Source organism: Echiichthys vipera (assembly GCF_963691815.1).
Source record: "Echiichthys vipera genome assembly, chromosome: 16".
NCBI lineage: Eukaryota > Metazoa > Chordata > Actinopteri > Perciformes > Trachinidae > Echiichthys > Echiichthys vipera.
The window spans coordinates 22,495,116-22,521,213 of NC_139841.1; the positions used below are offsets into that span (position 1 = coordinate 22,495,116).

General features: G+C 41.9%; 1 protein-coding gene across 1 annotated transcript in view; it reads left to right on the plus strand.

Moving 5' to 3' along the window:
- Nucleotides 1-23,747, plus strand: part of ntng2b (netrin g2b) — a gene marked incomplete at its 3' end in the record, with an annotated part of 67,354 nt that extends 43,607 nt beyond the window's left edge. Inside the window, exons 5-7 of the mRNA XM_083929453.1 lie at nt 19,193-19,360; nt 22,272-22,406; nt 23,524-23,747. Of these exons, the coding sequence (XP_083785579.1) occupies nt 19,193-19,360; nt 22,272-22,406; nt 23,524-23,747 (527 nt within the window). The remainder of the gene's footprint in view (nt 1-19,192; nt 19,361-22,271; nt 22,407-23,523) is intronic.
- Between the last annotated feature and the right edge of the window lie 2,351 nt (nt 23,748-26,098).

The following is a 26,098-nucleotide window of genomic DNA, read 5'->3' on the forward strand; positions in this document are numbered from 1 at the left end:
TAAATATTCTTCCACCACTGGCCACAGCTGGTCAAATGACAGAGTAGCAGATTACTGGAGACTAACCGTTCACTTGTGACAAAGCAAACATTCGTGCCTGTGGTTGTGCTTATAGACGCTGACTAGCAGTGTGTTTGTGTCTGCGTATGTATCATACATAATTCATCATGCAACTTACTGGAGGTCTTAAGCTGCACATAAGCTGTTTCCCTGGTCGTATATATCGCTGACGTTAATGCCAGACGTGGGATTGTCCCGTCCTGAGAGCGTAGGCGTCATGGACATTTAGACTTTATTTGTTCTGACTGACTGATTTAAAGCAACCCAAGATGGATGTGAACAGATTCTGTCAGTCCCTTGAATGTACAGTAAAGTGGACCTCAAAGCACGGCCCTGTGCTAAATTTAAACCTGCCATCTTGGTAGGCAGCGGACCTCTCATGTTCCACCAGAAAAGCACTTAGGACGTAGGAGGAGCTGGGATTTCGGCACCGCTGTGATGTCGTCAGACTTTATCCTTTTCTTTTTTTTTGTCTCAAGGAAATCCATTAAGAGCGTTTGTTGAACAGCACAGCACTTTTGTTGTTTGGCTGACATCGGTAGGGAAGTCAAAGAATTCACCGATAAGCTGACAGAAGCTCTAACGTTGTAAAAACAGAGTTACAGTCCCAAGCTTTTTTTAAAGCCCGCTGTGAAGGACACAGAAAACCACATGTAAAGAGATTTTTTTAACGGTTACAGTCATAATGTGATCATATAAATTATATTGTTTTGTCCGACCAACAGTCCAAAACCCAAAAACGATCATAGAAAACTAAGAAAAACTGGACAAAATCACATTTGAGGAAACTAGTAAACTATTTGCATACAAAAATATACAATTTATTTCCTGTCAATCGATGAAGGGATTAATCGAATGATTATTGCAGCTTTAATCTGTTTAATTTAAAGTGCTATATTAAATATAAGCTGCATCTTTTTTGGACAAAAGTACACTTCATTCATAGAATCACTTCCTTTTAGAAAATAAAATCCACAAAATAGGCCTATGTATAATTAATTCACGCAATTGCAACCTATCAAATTTTAAAAACAGTACAGACAGCAACAACTCAGTTGAACTTCTGGGACACCAGATAGAAAGTTCTGACCTCTGTAGTATTCCTAAGTATGCCTTTTTTTTATCCCAGGTGTAAAGAGGTGTATGCTTGAACCTGACCCTGATGTGAGCAAACCCTTGTTATCTGTGTGTGGGAGTGTATGTATGTGTGTGTGTGTGTGTGTGTGTGTGTGTGTGTGTGTGTGTGTGTGTGTGTGTGTGTGTGTGTGTGTGTGTGTGTGTGTGTGTGTGTGTGTGTGTGTGTGTGGTTACGGCGGGCATATGGTGCAGTTCAGTGAAACCCATAAATCATCTTCATCCCCTCCTTTTCCTTCCAGATCTGAGGTCTTAGGTTCTCACACACACACACACACACACACACACACACACACACACACACACACACACACACACACACACACACACACACACACACACACACACACACACACACACACACACACACACACACACACAAATATGCATATAAAGATGGTGTGAGCAATAAATGTTTATAATCTATGTTTTTATTTTTCAGAAGTATAATCATATATCATATGTATTTGTAGAAATTATATTTTTCAGTGTTATTACTTTTTTTAAGAATTTGAAAATGCAAATCCCAGTTTAGGCCTATATTGCGTGATTTTACAGTAAAATCAATGATACGATTTTGAATGTAGTCAGTGCAGCCGAAGCAAACGCCAACATTACTGCAGGACTAATGGGTTGGACAGCATGTCATAGTAGTTGCACCCTTTGTCATCGTGTCCCTGTCCCAGTTAAGTCACCGAGCATGCTCAGATGAGGATTAGGGATCTATTGGCAAGAGAGTCTGATCCACAAAGCCCACAGCCCATTGGTCAGGTGGAATGATGGGCGTTTGGCGAGGGGGGAGGGGAGGTCAGATCAACCAAATCCTGAAACTCAGTCATACATCCACCTATCCAGCCATCATCACCCCATATGACCCCATTTTGCATTCAAAATCAGACCCCAGGGCTGCAGAAGAGCCTGAATACAGAAAAAGGAGATGCATGCAGATAGACAAGGGTTCACAGCCTCACACACACCGGGGATGTACTACACTAGATCAACCAGAGTCCTATCTGTGCACCCTCCTCCTCTCACTCCTGTCTACTGAAATCCTTGAATTTTTATAAAGATTGAACTTGCCCTTAGACTGAGGGAGATTGGATCATGTCTGGAAAATCATGTGACATATTAAAAACATCCATGCTGTCACTCTGTCTGCCACCGTTTGGTGTTCTGGCAAAACGTTAACTGGTCCTGAATCATAATGGCTTCATTAGTGTGGAGTTAAATCAATGTCTAGCACTCCGGTAATAAATGATGAGAATGCTGAGACTGACAGGTGGCATTAAACATTATTGTTATCATTTCTCAGGCTACATTAACGCTAGAGACAAATGATCTCATTATATGCAAATGCATTTTTGTGTAAGACATCTAAAAATGTGTCCAAGCAGGAATAGCAAACTCTGTGTGTGTGTGTGTGTGTGTGTGTGTGTGTGTGTGTGTGTGTGTGTGTGTGTGTGTGTGTGTGTGTGTGTGTGTGTGTGTGTGTGTGTGTGTGTGTGTGTGTGTGTGTGTGTGTGTGTGCGCGTGTGTGTGTGTGTGTGTATGTGTGTGTTTGCGTGTTTGTGTGCGCACCAAAGAGTGCGTTGTGGGACAGCCAGTGAGTCCATCTGTACAGACAGCAAAGGCACATGTCACAGGATTATGTAATGAATCAGATTAAATTGTTGATGCATTGCGTGAGAGAGTGATGGCGCTGTTGTATGGCTGAAAATGACACTAAGACCTTGCCTCTTTCTTTTTTTTTTACCTTTTACTTTCACATGCAGAGTCCAGAGCCTCAAGCGGCTCTGTTTCTTGGGTTGGAAAATCACATTTCAGCTCTCTAAACCCTCAACATTCAGATCTAAGTGAAGGTAGGCCTTTACAAAGTAGAAGTAATAGGTAGTATGAGTGTAATTCAGTTATGATTGCAGTGCGATTACACTAGAATGGAGAACATCACGAGTATGATGGTTAACTTGCTTTTATTGGTGACGTAGATCTTAAAAATCCCCTGCTAGCTCTAGATTAAAGCCTCACAGATCCTGCTTTCTTGTGTGTGGTTGACAGTTTCTCCATCTCTGCTTTCTAACTCTTAAACAAAAAAAATATACTTTAATATGAAGGTGGGCAACTTACTGTCCTCCAGGGCAACAGAATTATTTGAACAAAAGTTTTCCATAGTCATTTTGATGTGGAATAAGTTTTAGGACAAATAAAACACGTTACAAGGCAGAAATGACGTAATTGGTCTTGTTCACGTCATGTTTTAAGGAACAACTGTGGATCAGTGAAGAGATCAGAACGAAGACTTTATCATCAATTATTATCAGACCAGTAAAATGAATTATTCTAGAAATTTTCTTGAATAGAAGGTCAAATTTCTCTGTACAAGGTACATATAATAATGGTGCAACACACTGTTGTGCGCAGCGCATGAACAACAGCCAAACGTCTGAATGTCTCGCATCACAATTATGCAATTTTCTCTCATTAACGTAATGTTGAATAAAAATGTGGCCACCACACCATTTTAGATTCACATTAGTGGAAAACAGTGTGGTGATCAGCCAAGACATCAGAACAGTTTAACTTATACCAGTAGTTCTGTGTATCCAGATGATGTTGTAGTTAGTATATTGCACCCCGGTCATCAGTGATGAAGTCACTGCTGTTGTTAAGGTCCATTATTTCTCATCTCTCGGATTTAAGGATGACAAAAACTGGCAAACACATATGCACATATTCATACACAACGCTGTGAGTGTAAAACAGAGTAATACACTTTGACAAACACTGTGATTTCATTTTACAACCATATTAACAATAGTCACACCTTTAACAGTAACTCGGAAAAAAAAAACAACAACAACACAATCCACAATTTCAGCACTGAAAGGGTTGTGGAACAGCTTTTGAGTTTAGCCTATCTCAGCAGTGTGAAATCACACTTTGTGTTCTCACTTCGGTGTGTGAACGTGCATGCGTGTGTGTGTGTGTGCGTGCGTGAGTGCGTGCGTGTGTGTGTGTCTGCGTGCTTGTATATGTGCACATTTGGAGAAAAAAGAAAGCTAGGCGTTCTTTGGATAAACAATCTGAGGCTGCATATCTTATGCTAATGTGTTAGCCTGCTCATTCCTCATTGCATTTACATTCTCTGTCCTCATGCAACTGATGCAACAGACACGAGAGATCCACCAGCAGAGACCAGAGTTACAAGCAGCTCAACCCCACTAACAGACAATGTGTTACACACCGGGCCTTTGTCTGAGCCTCCACTGGTACCCATGGGAGAATCTGACACACTTCTTGTTACAGCAGAGGTTCACCCTCCTTCAACATCCAATCCGTCAGAGGAGCACCGAGTTTCCCTCACACCAGAGGAGTTCACGGCTTTGGGGACAATCCCCGAACATTCACATCTGCCTCACCCAGTTCCAAAGGAGTCCACGCATCATCTCGCTGTTAATCATCATCATCATCATCAACACCGTACAATCACAATAGAATCTGTCCTGACTCATCTTCACCAAAACACGAGCCTGCACAAAACTGAGGAAAAACATAGTCAGAGGGGAGGTAAGGCACACCCATAGCTCCAGATGACAGTAGATATAGAGTAGAGAAGAGGCTGCCAGAAAAGAGAATAATCTAATTTAGAATCAGGAGATCATTTTCATTTCCAGCCAGTGAGTGTGATGGTTTTTATGGTGTGGAACCGTTCTGAAATGGACAATTTTCAAGAGGTGAAAGCGACTAACATGCTTGTATACACAAGCTTTCATAATCTTATGATGTTCAGCATCATATCGTATGTCAGAGACGCTTATTCAATTTAGCTAGTGGCAATGAAATCCAGTTAATGTGGATGAGTGAGTGAGTGAGCGAGCGAGTGAGTGAGCGAGCGAGTGAGTGAGTGAGTGAGTGAGTGAAAGGCAGCATGAGCACCGGCAGTGGGTGGGTTTGCAAAGAGTTTCAGCTGAAATTGTCTTTGTATTATTCAGAGACTTTGAGAGGATTGTGGGGCATCAGCCACATGATCAGTTACAAAAATATTAAGACGGAACAAGAGAGACAGAATAAGGACTTAGCCCACAACATTCCCCTTAACCTTCACCTCAATTTACTGTGGTAGAAAATACTATGAAATGGAAATGGAGGGGGGGGGGGGGGCATTAATATATGAAGTGTCAAATTATAAATAAAACAATTTTTAAGGTCCCTTCTGTCAGTCAGTGCAGAGCGAGCAGGAACCCCGAAGGCTCTGTCTGCCAGTGTCTGATGTCAGACGGTTCGGGCTGAGCTGATTGAGATTAATGCCAAGAACAGTTCGAATCACTCCTACCCCCAAGGCAGCACGGGTTACTGAGATTAAATGCATTTATGCTCACTGCTGTGCTACATCAGCCGTTTGAAACAACCGTGATTCAGAAGCCTGCTCTTTTTTCCAGTGTGTATGCACGTTTGTGTGCAGCTGTGACAGATGTGTGAGAGAGTAGTAGGTCCAGTGGGGCCAGAGTCGGACATGAGAAGGGGTAGGCAGGGGTTACTTTGATGAGATGTAATGAAGGCATGATGCCAGTTGTGTGAAATGGTCCAGGGTGCTGTGAGAACAGCTGCTGGCGTCCTGTCTCACTGGAGCCCCAGGGAGCGGGAGGGATGAAGGGGAGCGAGTGGGCGGGAGATAGCCTGAAGGGGGATGCTCCGCAGGGGAGCATGATGCTTGCAGGATGCACCCCTCTGAAAAAGAACAACTGGAGATGTACATCGACTGTACAAAAACTCCTCAAAGGGAAACACAGATGGATGCATGAAGCATTGTATTCTCTAGTGGTGTGGTGATCATTAATCCCGCAATGACATTCATGGTGTGGTCGCTTCACGTGATTGGATATTTGTATGTGTAGTCTCAATCACCTCTGTGAGGAAAACTGTGGTATTTTGATGTATTTAATTTTGTCTGTGTTGCGGTAAATGGAAAGGTAAAAGTAAGAAGAAGCTTTATCCATAAACTGAACTAGTTTCCCGTCCCTCAGCCCTGAAAACTTGAAGCAGAGGAGCCTGGGAGTGGCGTAAAGCCCTCAGGAAAAGTGGAACTTACAGGGAAAATAGGGAAGGAAAAGGAAAACTTGAGCAAGAGGCAATTAAAAATGCAGTAAATGTGGAATGTGTGTCCTAGGTTGGCTCTGCTATTGATTTGAGATATTTTGCGAGTGCACCACAGAGAACATTAAATCTAGGGGCAACATGGAGGTACACCCATGAGAAGATGTTACTGTAATACACAACACAGCACATCATCTTATGAATATTCACATTTGGGTTAATACAGTAAAAGAAATAACATGAGTGGCCGATCTTTTCGTATTATAGGTGGGAACAAAGAAACAAGCACATACGGAGAGAGAACAAGTACTATTCAGAAAATTCTATGCCATTTAGATACAAGAAAACGCATGTCATTTCTTTCACACCCAGAGTGAAAGTGTAGTGATGCAGGAGTTTCTCGAGTCTCTCTGACTCCCCCAGCTTTTTCCCAAGCCCAGGGCTGAGCCCCCTGACAGATAGAGAAAAGACGAGAACCGGAAAACAAGGTCTCGGAGAAAGACAGAAAGGGAGAGACAGGCAGACGATATCAGTAATCTTTATCCACTGCAGTACCAATCTAATTATAAAGCTCTTACTGTTCAGGTTGATTGGGAAAGAGCATGTAAAATACCTCCTACAATGTCTGTTCTTGTTGTGTTAATAACGCTTGTGGTGTGTCAGTCTCCCACACGTTTGAGGGACACGTACGTGAGAGTCACGGCCATAAAACATCCTCATCTGAGCTCAGGGAGGAAGGGAAGGAGGAGAAAGAAAGAAAAACTGAAATATATATATATATATATATATATATATATATATATATATATATATATATATATATATATATGTGTGTGTGTGTGTGTGTAGAAGTGGCAATCGGCTTGTGAGTTATATACCATACTCTATTTTTGGCACAGTAAACATGCAGTTGTTAAACTTTTATTATGAGTTAAACTTTGACAGCTCACATTGAAAATGTGGCCCCTAAAAATCGATAACAGCAGAAACCTGTCATAATCAAAAATCATAATTTTGCAACCAATAGTGGTGTCATATTTTAACTGACAGTAGGGTGAAGAATGAATGTCTTGTTCAGGGTGCATTGCTAAGAACAGAGCATATAAAATGTATACCACTGACTGGATACTTTGTCTTGTTATTTTAATGACATTTGTGGTGCATCAGTCCCCAACATGTCTGAGGAACACATACATGAGACTTATAGCCTCAAAACAATAACCTTATCTGGGCACTGGGAAGGTATTTTTTTTGTATGTATTGTAGCTGTTGTAGCTGTCTGTAGTCAATTGTAGTGGTGGAAACGTGGAGCAGATAAACATTCACTGCACAGACGTACAGTAGACTAAAACTTAACTTAGCAACTCACAGCAAAGCATGTTTCCCCTTAAAAAAGTGGAAATAGAAGGGTAATATGCAGATTTGTATTTGTTATTTCAATGACAATTGCGGTGTTTCAGTCTCCGACAACCGAGGGACATGTTCATGAGGCTCATGGCCACAGAACAACAACCTCATCTGGGCACTGGGAGGAAAGAGAGCGTGAGGAGCATAACAAAATAACTGCTGAAAGGAAAGGTGTCTCTTTTATATGTAGTGGAGGCAGCATGTTCTCCCAGATTTACATACTGTAGTTCACTTGTGGTGCAGCAAATATGTGTAAATAAACTCCTTACAAGCTAAACTTTGAAACTCACCCCTGACAACGGAAATCGCTGAAATCAATTTTCTAAGAGGCATAAAGAAGGAAAAGCTTAGAGGACCGGTATCACCTTTAAAGGGACTGTAGTTAAGGTGTATGTGTGGAAATATGCTGTATGCAGTCATGGGTTAAAATGTATCAAACAAAAATCTTATGTCAAGTTTCCAGTTTCCTAAAAGTCTGAGGAACACATACATGAGACTCACAGCCACAAAATAACATGCACATCTGGACATGGGAAGGCTGAAAGAAAATGTATCTATTCTGTATGTAGTGGTAGCAATGTCTTTGAAGATTTATACTAAGAAGTGAACTTCTTTGTACGCAGTACAGTAAACATGCAGCTGTTAAACCTTTAACACAAAATGCATCTAAATTTGACACTTCAGTGACATGATAACCCATTGATGAACTTAAGTTATACGTCAGATTTTAAATTTGGTATTGAGTGACTGAAGCAGATAAGCAAGAAAAAGAAAAGATGAGAGAAAATATGCTAACAAAATGAATATTATGAATTGGCTGTTAAGGTTGCAAAGAAGATGTTTTTCCATGTTATTTCAATAACAATTATGGTGTTTCAGTTTCCCACACATCTGAAGGACAAGAGACTCAAGGCCACGCACATGAGACTCATGGCCACGCACAAGAGACTCATGGCCACGCACAAGAGACTCATGGCCACGCACAAGAGACTCAAGGCCACATACAAGAGACTCATGGCCACGCACAAGAGACTCAAGGCCACATACAAGAGACTCATGGCCATGCACAAGAAACTCATGGCCACATACAAGAGACTCATGGCCACACACATGAGACTAATGGCCAGGTACAAGAGACTCATAGCCACGCACGAGAGACTCATGGCCACGCACAAGAGACTCATGGCCACGCACAAGAGACTCATGGCCACGCACGAGAGACTCATGGCCACGCACAAGAGACTCATGGCCAGGCACAAGAGACTCATGGCCAGGTACGAGAGACTCATAGCCACGCACGAGAGACTCATGGCCACGCACAAGAGACTCATGGCCACATACAAGAGACTCATGGCCACATACAAGAGACTCATGGCCACATACAAGAGACTCATGGCCATGCACAAGAAACTCATGGCCATGCACAAGAAACTCATGGCCACACAAAAGAGACTCATGGCCATATACCAAACACTTATGACCGGACAAAAGAGACTCATGGCCACACAAAAGAGACTCATGTCAACGCACTAGAGACTCATGGCCATGCACAAGAGACTCATGGCCATGCACAAGAGACTCATGGCCACATACAAGAGACTCATGGCCACATACAAGAGACTCATGTCCACGCACAAGAGACTCATGGCCATGCACAAGAGACTCATGGCCACGCACAAGAGACTCATGGCCATGCGCAAGAGACTAATGGCCACGCACAAGAGACTTGTGGCCATGCACAAGAGATTAATGGTCACACACAAGAGACTTGTGGCCATGCACAAGAGACTCATGGCCACGCACAAGAGACTCATGGCCACACACAAGAGACCCATGGCCATGCACAAGAGACTCAGGGCCACATACAAGAGACTCATGGCCACATACAAGAGACTCATGGCCATGCACAAGAGACTCATGGCCAAAAAAAAACAACCTCATCTGAACATAAGCAGAAAATGGAAGAGGAGCATAAAGGTACTTATACATACTTTAGCGATATCTGTGGCTTACTGTACTTAACCTGTAGTAGGGTTGTCACGATACTAGACTTTCAAAGTCGATACCGATACCCAGGAAAATACTCTATAACATTTTCAATACCAAGTGGAGAAAATTACAAAAAGTACAAACAACATCTCTTGTTTGTTTTATTGATTTGTATAGCTCAGGGATTCATGGGGGCATTAAATGATTCCATGAAGGAGGTTAAACCTTGGATTCTGTTGGGTAATAAGTTGTTGTTAGTCAGGTTTCTCCACAGTGTAAACAGGGATCTGGTCCATGCTAATGTATTCAGCTACAGTCTGTTTGTCTTCTGGGTTTCTTGTAACTGAGCTCCATATTATTGCTGCTTATTAAAGAGGGTTGGTATATAAGGCTGCCACTGTTTCTGTCTCATTGCTGGTTGACTTAATGGACACAAAATTGTGTCATCCTATTAAATTACCATCTCTTAACGTTAGACGGGGAGTACTGTTGATGTTAGCTGCTTAGCTCCACCGGTAACATTACTGTTAATTATTAGACATCCTTGTTTACATCCTTAGCCTTTCCCTGGTCGTTAGCCTTGTATAATAAATACTTTCAAATGGTACCTTTGCTTTGTTCATTTCATTAAAACTGGTAGCAAAAGTCCTCCAGCAGCAGCGCTAGCCGTTTTAAGTCATCTCAGTGTCGTTAACTTGATGAACTAGAGCTCAGAGAAACAAGCTGTAGCTTCTGTCTTGTTTTGTCTGCAGCTCTGCTGGGGGACATTACACGTCAACTGGAGGAGACGGAGGCTGCACAGTTGACGGCAAAAGTATAAATACTTTTGCAAGTTAGTACGTAATCCGATACCAATTATGAGTATCGATTTTTTTGACAACCCTAACCTGTAGTGATGTAAATATGCCATAGATGAACTTTTACAAATTTAAATTTGGCAACTGACAGCGAACAAATGGGCCCCTGAAAATTAGAAATGGAAGAGATGTATCTAAATTTGCTTACTGGTTTTGCTTATGTCATTGATGATTATGATGTTTCAGTCCCACACAAGTTCGAGCAACACGTACATGAGAATCATGGCCACAAAACCACAACCTCATCTCAGCACAAGGACAAAAGGGAGGAGGAAGGAAAAGCCGAAAGAAAAGGTATATCTTTTAATATGTAGTGGTAGCAGTCATCTTATAAAATATACCTTATATTTCTGCTTGCTATGTTAGTGATGATTGCGGTGTGTCAGTCTCCCACATGTCTGAGGGACACGCACATGAGCCTCATGGCCACAAAACAACAACCTCACCTGGGCATGACGAGGAAAGGAAGCAAAAAGAAAAAAAAGCTGAAACAGGTATTTTCTTGCATGTAGTGGTACCAAGTATAATGAGTAGTTTGCCTGTAGTGATAGAAATATTCATTCAAAAGGCTACAATGGACAACAATCTTGATTATCATAGTGTTAATTCTAAGGAAATAGATCATATAAAATTTACCTCATGAGAAGTTTTTGCTTGTTATGTCAATGATAATCGTGGCGTTTCAGTTCCCCACACATCTGAGAAACATGGGTATGAGACACATGGCCATATACAAGAGACTCATGGCCACAGACATGACACACATGACCACGTACAGGAGACTCATGGTGTACAAGAGTATCATGGCCACGGACATGAGAGTCATGGCGTTCATGAGACTCATGGCGTACATGAGACTAATTGGTGCACATGAGACTCATGGCCACAGACATGAGACTCATGGTGTACAAGAGACACATAACCACGGACATGAGACTCATGGCGTGCAAGAGACATATGGCCACGGACATTAGACATATGGCCACGGACATTAGACTCATGGCGTTCATGAGACTCATGGCGAACATGAGACTCATGGCGCACATGAGATTTATGGCCACAGACATGAGACTCATAGCGTACAAGAGACACATGGCCATGGACATGAGACTCATGGTGTACAAGAGACACATAAGGAGCATAAAGGTATAGCCTTATTTGTATTGTAGTTAAACTAATGTATGCAGTTTAAAAAAGCCATATGTTTAAGCTAACATAACGGTAACTAGCAAATCATAACCCCAATCCCCCCTTTCGCTGGCTCATTTGCCCCCAACCCCCAAAGCAGTCAACCTAGGAGAAAAACTGTATATTGTAGTGGTTGTAGCTATATGTAGAGGTAAAGATATGCAGCAGATTAACTTTCCCAATGACTTAGATTTGGCAATTTACACAGAAAATTAGACGGCAGAAATGTATCAAAATGTTTGCTTGCTCTGTCAATGAAAAATGTTGTTTGTTAGTCTCTCATAAGCCTAAGGGAAGCATACATGAGACTCGTGGCCACAAAACAACATACTCATCTGGGCACGGAGAGAAAAGGGAGGAGGAAAGAAAAGCTGAAAGGAAAGGTATATATTTTATATGTAGCGGTGGCAATGTTCTTGTAGTTTTATATACTGTAGTTCACCTTTAGTGTAGTAAATATATAGGATATCCACTTTCAGCATCCTTTAAACTAAAATTGCCCCCTGAAAATAGCAAAAATGTGACTTGTGATTTTCTTTTTTTGGTGGGTAGTCTCCCACAAGTCTGAGGGACACACATATGAGACTCATGGACACACACAAGAGACTCATGGACACGGACATGAGACTCATGGACATGGACATGAGACTCATGGACATGCACAACAGACTCATGGAATCAGACAAGAGACTCATGGACACACACATGAGATTCATGGACAAGGACATGAGATTCATGGAAACGGACATGAGACTCATGGACACACACATGAGATTCATGGACACGCACAAGAGTCTCAGGGACAAGGGACTCATGGACACGGAAAAGAGATTCATGGACATGTAAAAGAGATTCATGGAAACGGACATGAGACTCATGGACATACACAGGAGACTCATGGACATGAGACTCATGGACACACTCAAGAGACTCATGGACACGCACAAGAGACTCATGGACATGCACAAGAGACTCATACACACGGACATGAGACTCATGGACATGCACAGGAGACTCATGGACAAGGACATGAGACTCATGGACATGTACAGGAGACTCATGGACACACACAAGAAACTCATGGACATGCACAAGAGACTCATGGACACGCACAAGAGACTCATGGACACGGACAAGAGATTCATGGACACGCACAAGAGACTCATGGACAAGGACATGAGACTCATGGACATGGACAAGAGACTCATGGACACGGACAAGAGACTCATGGACATGAGACTCATGGACATGCACAGGAGACTCATGGACACGGACAAGAGACTCATGGACATGGACATGAGACTCATGGACATGCACAGGAGACTCATGGACAAGGACATGAGACTCACCGACATCGACAAGAGACCCATGGACACGCACAAGTGACTCATGGACACGAACATGAGACTCATGGACACGGACAAGAGATTCATGGACACGGACATGAGACTCATGGACATGCACAGGAGACTCAAGGACAAGGACATGAGACTCATGGACATACACAGGAGACACATGAACACAGACAAGAGACTCACGGACATCGACAAGAGACCCATGGACACGCACAAGTGACTCATGGACACGAACATGAGACTCATGGACACGGACAAGAGATTCATGGACATGCACAGGAGACACGTGGACATGCACAGGAGACTCATGGACACAGACAGGAGACTCATGGACACGGACATGAGACTCATGGACATGCACAAGTGACTCATGGACACGAACATGAGACTCATGGACATGCACAAGTGACTCATGGACACCAACATGAGACTCATGGACACGGACAAGAGACTCATGGACACGGACATGAGACTCATGGACATGCACAGGTGACACATGGACATGGATATGAGACTCATGGAAAAGGACATGAGACTCATGGACACAGACAAGAGACTTATCAACTCGGACATGAGACTCATGGACATACACAGGAGACACGTGAACACAGACAAGAGACTCATCGACACGGACATGAGACTCATGGACATGCACAGGAGACACATGGACATGGACAGGAGACTCATGGACACAGACAGAAGACTCATGAACACGGATATGAGACTCATGGACATGCACAGGAGACTCATGGACACAGACAAGAGACTCATGGACATGTAAAGGAGACTCATGGACATGGACAAAATACTCATGGACATGCACAGGAGAGACATGGACACGGACATGAGACTCATGGACATGCACAGGAAACTCATGGACATGGACAAGAGACTCATGGACATGCACAGGAGACTCATGGACATTCACAGGAGAGACATGGACATGAGACTCATAGACATGCACAAGAGACTCATGGACATGCACAAGAGACTCATGGTTATGGACATGAGACTCATGGACACACACAAGAAACTCATGGTTATGGACATGAGACTCATGGACACACACAAGAAACTCATGGTTATGGACATGAGACTCATGGACACACACAAGAAACTCATGGTTATGGACATGAGACTCATGGACACGCCCAAGAAACTCATGGTTATGGACATGAGACTCATGGACAAAAAAACCCACACTCATCTATGCATGGAGGAGAGGAGCATAAAGAAAGAAAAGGTATCCGTTTTGTATGTAGTGGCTGCTTTTTTGGTAGATTTATGCTGTAGTTTACCTCTGTGCTGTAGTAGATGAACTTTCCTAACAAACCAAACCTGGCATCTCCAAGTTTTGAATTGGGCCAATGTGAACTTGCTGGCTGGATCTAAATTCACGTATCTGTCTGTTTAGAAACATAGTAGACTGTTGGTAAGCTTATAGTATGGCTATAGAGGCTATAGAGTAGCATCTTAATTTGGAACCAACATTAGCAGCTTATGTTTTATCTGAGAAAAGATAAGAGCAAGAAAAGCATGGGAAATCTTCACATAAATCAAATTAAACATTAACTATTTAGATTGCTAAGCAAACGAGCATTTATCATTTTCCTCATATGATGCCTTTGCTTGATATGTTTATGATAATTGTGGTGTGACAGTTTTCCACAAGTCTGAAGGATACGGACAGGAGACAACCTCATTCGGGCACAGAGAAGGTATCTCTTTTACACGTAGTGGTGACAAGCTTCACATAAAACCTTCATATTTCTGCTTGTTATGTCAATGACGATTGTTGTTTACCACGTGTCCCATCATTTTATGGGACACGTACATGAGACTCACGGCTACGAAACAACCTCATTACACGGAGAAGAGCAGCATAACGAAAGTAAAGGTGAACAGAGTTATCTCTTATATGTGGTGGTGGCAATGTCCTTGTAGATTTACAGTATTTGTGGTGCGGTAAATGTGCAATAGATAAACTCTCGCCACAGGTTAAAACTGGCAACAACAAATGTAGGCTATCTAAATTTATCTCTAACTACACGATACCTTGTCAGTCAACATATGCTATAAGGCAAAATCCTAATTTGGTACCAACTGCAGCGCCGTATTTTCATATGAGACGATGACTGACACTGTAGGGCAAGAAACAAAAAAACAGACAGGATGAAGTGGGGGAAAACTAGTAAAGGAAGACGATTTTGACATTGAAAATGCTCTTGAAATAAACACAATGTTGTTTCTGCATTTAAAATAATTAGTTAAATTCTTCATGTCTTGTCTGATCCACTGATTATAGATAGTAAGAGCATTTGGATACTATGAAAGAAAACCTATATATTTTGAATGTTTTACATACCCATAAGTATCTAACCTTACTGAATTATATGTGAAAGGGATCTAATTAGCAAAGCTTTCTCACAAATCATTAGATGTTGTTGTCTTATCAGGAGTCATTCGTTCTTGTTTGGCAAAACAGCCTGAGATAATCTGTGCTACGTCAATACAGATTGATTTGCAAGTTGTTGCTCCTTTGTAGTCCACCACAAACCTGAGTGGGAAAGAGGGAGTCATGGGACCCCGAAACACACTTCTGCGAGAGAGAATGAAGACACAGAAGAGAGAGAAAGAGAGAAAATGAAAGGTAGAATTTGAACATATGGTATAATAGCACAGTGATTCATAACTGGTTGCACTTTGGGACCCAACATTTATCACAATGTGGCTAATAGGTGACACAGTATTGCATTTATGGCTCCATTAAATGTGGTCATTTGAGCCCACAGTTGGGTCATCATTTTCATGGTTTAATCTTCAAACTGACATTTTTTATTCCTCTTATTCACCTTAGGCTGCGTCGTTTAATAGATCTGTATGCTTTTTTTCTAAAAGGTAATGAGAATTAAAAAAGAAAAAAAAAAACATCTTCATATTTTATTCAGTTGAATGTAACCCTGGAGCGTTTTGGTAGAGTTCGTTTGAGGAGAACGTGATCTGACCTCAATCCCACCCAACTTCCAGGTGTACTGCACAAGTTTGAGCTTAACGGCTGCTATAGCCAGGCGTGCTTTGCAATCTGTGAACCAACAGAGCGCACAAACTGTAACAGCTTGAGTATTAATAGCAGCTCTCCGCACTTAAAAGCTCCAGAACAGCTCCTTATCTCACCACAAGGTCCACTGTGGTGCCTTTCCAAAGTCAAGAATGAATTTTTAAGTTATTCTTTTTGTAGAGTTTTTAAAATGATTTGCTATAAAGTCTTACCTCTTCCCCCTGCCTGACCTCTGACACTTCCCGACAAATGCGCTGAGAGAAATTCAAGCGCAATGGGAAGTCCGAAATTTCGGACCTCCAACAAGCAAAGTGCACTGGAATGACTGTCAAAGTGAACCTACTAGCGAATTCGGGGGAAGGTCGATCTCCCTTGGATTCACTAGTACAGGGGTGTCCAATCCTGCTCCTGGAGGGCAACTGTCCTGCATGTTTTAGGTTTCTCCCTGCTAAAACACACTTGAGTCTAACGATTTTCACACCTGTGACACACTTTAGGTGCTTGATAACTAGCACATCATTAGATGCAGGTGTGTTGGAGCAGGGAAAAACCTAAAACATGCAGGACAGTGGCCCTACAGGAGCCGGGTTGGGCAGCCCTGCACTAGTAGTAGGTTCCACTTTGACAGGCATACCTGTGCACTTTGCTTGTTGGAGGTCCGAAAATTCAGACTAACAATGACACTTGAACACAGCCCAAGTGAAACAGAGCAACGGATGAGAGGCAGGAAGCTCTGCTAATCATAATTCTTTTCGTCAGATATATATGAGAACTGAATATTGATGTGTTTATCACCCAGTGGATTTATCTTACATTTTAGTCTGCCATACGCTTATTAGGAGCATTTTAAGATTAGAAAAGAAAAGTGTAATAATGCCAGAAAGGTGAGAATTGCTTTAAATACGTGCCACTGTCGAATAAGGCTTGACTTAAAAACTCAGTCATGTGCATGACATGTGTTCCTTGCATACAGACTCTCATAAAATCTTGAGGATGACTTTTGGGTTCTGTCCAACCAGTTAAGAACCACTGCACTAGGTGAAGATTATGTCAGCTTTATAGACCAAAGCAACCCTCCTCTTTAGGGTAGAATCTAGTGGGAATCCTATCCACCTAATCTACAAGTCCTCTCTGTAGTACTGATGCTAACCTTTACCTGCTACAGCTGTGTGAAGGTGTAATGCTGTAGATGACTGTAGCGCAGTGAATGATGTGGAGATAAATCTTAAACAATGATTCATTCATCTCTTAAGGGCTTCTGAAACTCTTGATCTCAGGAGAGCCCCAGGCCAGACAGTTGTTTGGGATCATATACGATGATTTCAGAGGTAAGAGCAGCGGCTGGTCTGAAGATATAGATGGGAGACTCGAGCTCGGTTAAACCCTCTGGATTCTTAAACTCAGATCAGTCGATAGTAAACTCTTTCTGTAATTTGACTGAAGTATCGATGCGGCTTTTCAAGTAGAAAACCTGTGGGAAAATTCCTTTCATTGCATGTTTTATGTTTTTCATTTTGCTCATTCTTTCTCTTTGCAACTCCCTCTTGGTTGTGTTTGCTTTATGTGCATGATCAAGGTAAGTGTTTAGACTTTAAATTCATATTAAACCGTCAAACAATTACCGACATTGACATTCCTGTTCATTCATTTTAGAAAGGATGCTTGTTAGCAAAATATACCATTAGTCATTCAACCTCAGAGACTCTATGAAGCAGGCAGCTCTCTTATTTTCTCTCTTTCACCGTTAACAATTCACAATTGATAAACACCAATAAGGTAGCATCTTGACTCGTAACGCTAATTTGCGGAACAATGTCCCATTGCCTCTCTAGTCTGTGGAGTAATTGGCCATTTATATTTAATTAGGCAGTTCTTCCCCCACCGCTAGCATGGCTTCCTCAGTGCTGAGTGAGGCACTTTATGGTGCTGCTCTCACTGGCTTCCTTTTAAACCAGCTCATTAATATTTCAGCTGGTATCATCAACCAAACAATAATAAAATAATAATGTGACGGCTGATTAAACAGCTAAACTCCGACTTTTTAATGTGCATTTAAATGTGTATTTGCATAAACATGCCTGGTAAACGCCTCTTTAGAGGACAGTGATGCCTTGCAGCACACTATTGCAGCCAACTTCTAAAGCTTAATAAAACCTTAATTAGGCACCAGCCTCAGCTAAGATAATCGGAGCAAGAATGTAGAGCAACACTTACTGCACCCCTCTGCAGATCCTACAGTAAATGATATGAGCATTTGGAAAAAAATTATACAAAAGGTCTTACACCATTCTCCACAACATCTTTATTTCAGCTCCGGTTTTAGGGTGTGAAATAACGTCTTAATTTATCAAGCACATGGAGAGCAAAAACTGCAATCAAATCCTCTCGGATAATTCATGAATTACAAAGGGGAATTTTAATTAAGAGCTCTGATTGTGCAGCGCTTTATGAAAGAGAATTTAAGGCTGTGTAAATAAAGGGCAAATAGTGAAACAAGAGGAGAAGCAGTGAAGGTTTTCAATAAGGTTAAGTGGTGTCAAACCGATTTCATGGTGTCAGGCGCAGTCTGAAAACACCTACTGTACCGTATCATTCACTTCAAACTCCCTTGGTTATGATTCCGTAGGTTATAATCTAGTCATCCGGTAATGCAATTAAATTCCCAGACGCAATATAAACATGCCTATACACACACAAGCACACACACAAGATTGTGGAATTCCCATCAGTAATCAGTGCAGCCCAGTGAAGCAGACTCAGCAAACCTGTGAGTGTAGTAATGGAGAGGGAGTGGTCTGTCTTTATTGAACCAATATAGAGTCAGAAAGGCGAGTCATAAAACACACTCAGAGTCATTCATTTGTTCACTGATGTCTCAAACGAAAACCAGACATATCTTTTAGTGCAAGTCATTTATCATTTCCTACTGTCACTGGAGATTCCCATGAGAATGCTTAAGAGGATAGTGCCCAATCCCAAGTATCGACTCCAACATCATGACCATGTATCTCTATCCTCCTCCAGTAAAAAGAAATATGTCTGTTTTCTTTCAGACTGTGAGTGCTACGGCCACTCCAATCGCTGCAGCTACATCGACTACCTGAACATCGTCACGTGCGTAAGCTGCAAGCACAACACCAGGGGCCAGAACTGCCAACACTGCAGACTGGGATACTTCCGCAACGCCTCTGCCGAACTGGATGATGAGGGCGTCTGCATCGGTCAGTCTGCAGGGGGACAGAGGGCATGTGGAGGGGGACGGTGTGTGCGTCAGCGTGTCGTGTGTGGTTGACTAGGAGATGCTGTAGTTGTTACCGCTTTTAGTAGAAGTAGTCTAGTAATGTAATTTTAAATAGACGCTCAAAGTAAAAAAATATATAAACCATCAACTATACAGCGGCTTTCCTGACACTTTTATAAAATACATTTTGTTTTGTTGGCTCCATGACATAGGATTTGAAAAGAAACACTGAATAGGAGATTAAAGATCTGTCAGATCAAGTTGGGTGTGTTTATCCACATCAGCTGATGAGTGAAACAGAAAGCATAACAGTTTTACAGAAAAAAACTGTAAAACTGTTACGGTTTAAGTTATTTTTCCCTCTTTTTTGGTTCACTCTCACCGCTCTCATCAGTACACTGTAAAAAAAAAAGGGCATCTGGTTAAAGTGTACACGGGGAAGGACATGACGCAGATTACACTTTACAGACGCATTCACAATTTGGTCGTAAACAACCAAGTCTCCTGGCGAGGGTAAACTCTTCAATATCCATTCCAACCGATTTGGACATGTGCATTCTCACATACAGCCCCGCCGGGTAATATCTAGACCATTTAAAGGTTGCAGTACATGTTTGAAAGGGGCATACGATTGCAAATCCTTTATAGTCATTGATTGGCTGAAGTTTATGACCCATAGACATCAGCAGGTATTTGCTGTGCTAATGCTCTTCCAGATCTTCACCTGACTTGGGTCTGTCCAGAACTTCTCATTATTTGTACATAAAAACTTTTTCAGTGTTTAGGCTAATTGCCCTGGGACATTGTCCTTAATCTGGGGGTAGTACTGTAGCTAAGTCAACATTGTTGGACTAATACTGATGTCAAAACTTAAACCTCATTTCAAATCAAACATACTGGAGTGTAGAGCCAATACAAAAAAAAAATAACTATTGTAATATTTTCTGACTATACTGTAGACAAAACCAACTCTTGCATTTTAATGTACAGTGAAATACACTTTTGTATGCTTTCACAGAGTATTTATCCTCTTACTTAGTCTTTTTAAGGGCATGTCCTAATAAGAGGTCACTCTGTTTGCATAGCTGTGGAGCTAAAATCTGGTGTTGATTTGGATCCATCTGTAGGTGGACTGCAGGGGGTTGGAGGGTGAATTTGTGGCCACTGGGGCACACACAGGGCAAGGCCTTGGAGTCAGCACAAATGAGGCCCTGTTAGCTCATCTGCCAGCACACTGGCACACCGAGTATGGCAACAGAAATCAGTTCGCACCATGAGTCTCTAGAGCAACTCATGCCCTTCCAAACACTAATGCATTTGCACATTTTACACAGCTTTGCATTCTCTCTCAGTTGCTCACATACAATCCCGATGAATGCACACGATGACCCACAAACACACGGAGACCAATCGCATTGCTGCGGCTGTGTAATCTGTTTCACTTTAATGAATATTTTATAATACATTTTATTATAAATGAGTTAATTTGATCGTGGGTGTAAGTGAAAGAAGCTCTCGGCTTACATCAAATCCTAAGACAAACTTTGGTTCATCATTAACCGACTGACAGATGCAATGCAAATATGCAGCTCTGCAGTTTTTTTCCATCTCTGATCTGTTACCAACTAACACTGATCTAGATATCAGTCAGCTTCTTTAATGTATTTGTAATCATAATTACTTGCAGAAAAAAGATTAACTTATGTTGGAAAAGACTCAAATTCAATGACATCTTGTGTTAGAGTGGTAAATCTGTCTCAGACCGATTTGACGTGAAGTTCACTAAGTAGTTAGCTGATAATAACTAATCCGTTGTGGTGATTCATAAGCTATTTGAATCCTAAGAATTCTTACAGATGGGCCGCAAGTTTGTTTTTTCTTAAATCATGCAGCACAAAAGACGTCTTCCCTCAACTGTTGAAAACACCAAAATGTTCCTTACAATTATTCCAATGGCCTTTGAGAGCAGATAGTCTGATCAAAAGAACTTGCAGTTCTGTTGAAATGAGATCCCAAACAACATCTGATGTATACAGTAGCCTACTTTCTCACATAGGACATCTGTCATTTCATTTATCTGTTTGGTTGGGAGTCGCCTAGTCTCTTCCCAGTATAGTAGGCAGTATTCTGTGCTGTTATTAGGAAACCAATGCCAGTCGTATTGGACACCTTGGGGATAGTTTGTTTACAGTCTGTGGGATAAAATAGCAATTATAACATGCAAAATGCAATGTGCTTTAAATCCCAGTAGCTGTCAAAAGTAGTGATGTTACAGTATTTTCAGCACCACGTTTCAACATGATACAATATCCACATTTGATAGCATCGAAAGTATCGAAACTATAAAAAAAGCAGATCTACTAGATAGACAGTTAACAACGGAGAAGAAAATCAACTGTGTGATCGCAGGCCTCTGTGTTCACTGTGACTTTCTCTCTAGCAACACTGTATGCAGAATGTGTGCCGCAGATTACTTTATATTTTTTTAGGTATCAGGGCTCGCTTTTTTTATGCGAGTATTGTATCAAAGTTTGAAATTTAGGTATTGCGACACCCTAACCAGAAACCATTACACGTACTTCTTATGAACAACAGTATAGAAACAAAAACAATGCAGCTGGATTTCTTCCACACAGGTGCACAGTGGGAAAAACACAAAAATAATTCTGGCTGAAAGGGGCCTTCATTTCAGGTCTGAATCTCTGCAGCACCTTGGGATGTTTCTGTACAACTCTACCTTACACGCACGGTGCTGCCGCTCTGAAAGGCATCAATACCAAAGACAAAACTGTGGTGTGAATACAAATGTGCTCATATTTGGCAGAACTTAATTCAACTCTAGGTCAAATCCCTGTTTCAAATGCCTCCACCTTTTTGCTCTCTTCTTTCAGAGTGCAACTGCAACCAGATGGGTTCTGTTCATGACCGGTGTAACGGCACAGGCTTCTGCCAGTGTAAGGATGGTGCCACAGGGGCTAAGTGTGACGACTGTTTGCCAGGGTACTATTGGAAACAAGGCTGTTACTGTGAGTATAAGGAGTTTTGGTCGGTTCATGCCTAAATATCCAGGGATGAATAAATGGTATAGCCTTCAAGGACCTTTTGCGAGTACACTATGCCACTTACTGTAGCTTGTGCATCTCCTGCTGTTCTCCCGGGGGGAATAGATCATGTAGCTCGTTAGCCGCATCAGCTGCTCCTTTAATTGATGACCCTGTCACTCCTTAACCCCATTACAGGGAATCGCCTTCCTCTAACATCTAACATCTAGTGAGGGGCCTCATACTCGCATAGATCCTTCCCCACCTACGCACATATTAAACGTCCACAGGCATGCATGCCTTTTGAATGTAGGTTTATTTATTACAAAACGGGACATATTGTAGTAAATAGTAGTCCAGTATGTTTTAGATGTGACATCTTACTTACTTAAACATTCCAATATCCAGAGCCAATTGTCTTTGGTGTAATAAAACATAGTAACTCATGTAATTATTTCCTGCCATGGAAGCCGGATTCTCTCAGCACATTTTTAGGTCGAGTATCTTGTGCAGTACAACTACCTCTGTGCTTTTCCTAATGCCTTTTATAGCATTTTAATGATACTATTTGTTCCTCCAATCATTACTTGCAAATGTCACGCATGCAGTGTATTTTCTGCTGGGTTCGACAGTGATTTTTACTTGACCCTGAGAAAGTGCAGGCTAAAAAAAAAAAAGCAGATGGAGAAAAGGGCTGCAAAAACAAAAAAAGGCAGGTGTTACCTGTTGTTGTCCCCGAGGCAAAGACTGGAGAATTTATCTTGCCTCTTTCCTTCCTCCTGCTTTCTTTTCTACTTTGTTCTTTCTGCCCTGAATTCTTCTCCTCCCCATGTATCTCTGTTTCCCATCATGCTTTTTCTAACATTGCCCCTCCTTATCTTCCCTCACCTGTCTCTCTCTTTGCCATACATCTTTCTTTCATCTTTGTGCTCTTTACTCGCCCACTTTCCTTCCTCTGCCTGTCACCCTGTCACTTTGCCGTGCCCTCTTTATTCCCAATTCCTCTCTCTCATTCTCCTAACCACTGCAATACCTTCACTCTCCCCCTTTTCCTTTACTTCTCCTTCTGCTGCTCTTTCTGTCTGCCTTCTTCTGCTCACAGCTAACATTTGCGACGAGGAGATGCTTCTGTGCCAGAACGGAGGAACATGTTACCAGAGCCAGAAGTGCATCTGTCCTCCAGAGTTTAAGGGGGTACTGTGCCAACAACCCCGCTGCGAGGCGGGCAAGGACTGCAACGCTGCCTCTTCCCTGCACCTTACCACGGCCACCCTGCTGCTCTGCACTCTGCTAGCCCACCTGCTGGCCACGTTAACTCCCCACTGAGTCACAAAAACCCCCTCATACCAAGCAGTGTGTGTATATGTGTGCGTACGCGAGGCGAGGGGTGACCCAGAGAGGGTAGGGGCCGCCCCAGTTGGGACCCGACGAACACACACACCACAGCACTTGCAAAAAGCGCACATACTCGCACAACACGAACTAGCCCGTCTTCTTTCAAGCACACATATATATATACACACACACACACACACACACACACACACATACATACACATACACATACACACACACACACACCTCACAGGACTGTGATACTGAGTGTGAGCTCAGATGTGAGAAGGACAACGAGAGAAAAAAATGGGGAGCGACCTCAGAGAAAAAAAAGATGCAGACGAAGGGGGGAAAAATCATACCAACCACTGTTCCCTTTATTCCTGAGCTGGAGCAATGTGCATCAAACCAAAAAGCATAAACAAAACACTTAAATCACCACTTTTTCACGTCAAAGGGAATGGCTGTTGTACCCACAAGGACCTTTTCTTTTCTTATTGTTCTTGGTTGAGTTAAGGATCTCACCTCTGTTTGACTGACAGCCAACGTGTGTGTTGTCAGACTCGGGGAGAGCAAGAGACATGTGGACGCGACGGACGAGTCGGGAGGCGTGGTGCGCGTTTGATCCCGCTGCTGAGGCCTACATAGTATATTAACCAGGTTTCATTTCTTCTCAAAAGATGAGACTTGATTTGACATTTATTCTATTTCTGCTGCATTCTTTTTTTTGAAAAATTATATCTTCAGTCATTGTATCTAATGTGCCCACTAACAGTCGCTGAGATTATACGTATTATATAATATCCAGGGGGTTACAAATTATAAAGATTTAGTCACTATTATGGTTGTTATAGGAATGAGTGATTGTTGCCACACTTAGCGAGATTTAATCTTCACACAGTATTCAGGAAGCAGAATTTAACTTATCAGAAGTCTAAAAGAGAGAGAAAAGATATCGACCACGTATCAATATTATATGACATTATTTGAATATTTTTTGTAGAAATTATTTTTGTTTGGAGTTACAATAAATTATAAAAAATGACATTTACAACTGTTCCAAATGAGCATTTTATTACACTGAGTGTAAACCTTGCAGTAAATATGACTGTTATTTGCCTTCTTACTTGTACTTCTTTTCATTCAATCATGAATCAAGTGTCTGCGCTGATGTGCTTTTTTTCCCAGTGGGGTGAAAAAGATAGAGCCAAGTCCACTTGATCTATTTGATTCACTTTTGACATGGTGTTGAATGCTCATAATAACAAACCGATTATTGCAGTTTGAAATCCAACAGTCTGTCTGACAATCATAAAACTGCTTTCCTGTCAAGAGTATATAAATTATTTTATTCTGATAAAAGTTGCAGAGTTTTTATATCTGAAAATGTCACTTGCAGATACTGCATAAGTGAAGGGCTAATTAAACATACTTCCATTGTACAAACAATGGCGATGTACTGACAGTCCGGAGAGACAGACTTTAATTTCTCATCTCTAACGCTCCTTTGCAAGGTTGTTCCAGGAACAGGTTACATCCAGCCAAAATGTCCTTCATGTTTTTTTCCCCTTCTTAGCAAAACTACAACATCATTTCACTGAGAAATGTTCAATTGCTGAGTCAGCCCAGGTACACAGTGGATAAAGAGATGTGAATGTTGCATTATGCCAGGATACAATGTACATCAAAGATAAAAGTGAGACTAAACCTGTGAGCAATGACAAGACAGGGATTCTTGTATTACTCCTATTTTCTGAGCCGGTGGTAGCTGCATTACCTATTCTGTGTGTAGGACTCATCCAGTCAGAGCCTGAATGGTGTCAAGAACTGAGGCTTGGTAGGGTATAGTTTATGAATGTGGAGCAGAAAGCAGAAAGGATGTAAAGGAACACATTTTATTGCGGCTCAAACAGCAGGTAGTGCTTGTAGCCATAAACTGTATAAAAGAAGTTGAGATTACCATTCAACGCGACATTGGTTGGCCGCGATAATAGTCCCCATATGTCCAAGATAAATGAACAATATTCAATTATCCAACGCGAGTCTTGAGTTTTGCGCTATTTTCAGTTACTGTGGAATGAGCGCTGCACCGGACTCCGTTAGCCCGTCGCTAAACGAGTCAAAGGTCTTTTCACCCACACATTCCCGTCACAGCGTAGCACATTGCTATCGCAGGATGAGTCACAGTGTAGCATTTAAGTGTGGTGGAATTAGCAAGCTAGCTAGAAACCCAGTTAGTTAGTTAGTTGGTTAGTTTGCTTTATACCATGCTTTCGTACAACACTGGTTAAGCAGTAGTAGAGGCGTGGTGCTTCCGACAAAATGTAGCCGTGCTCACTTAC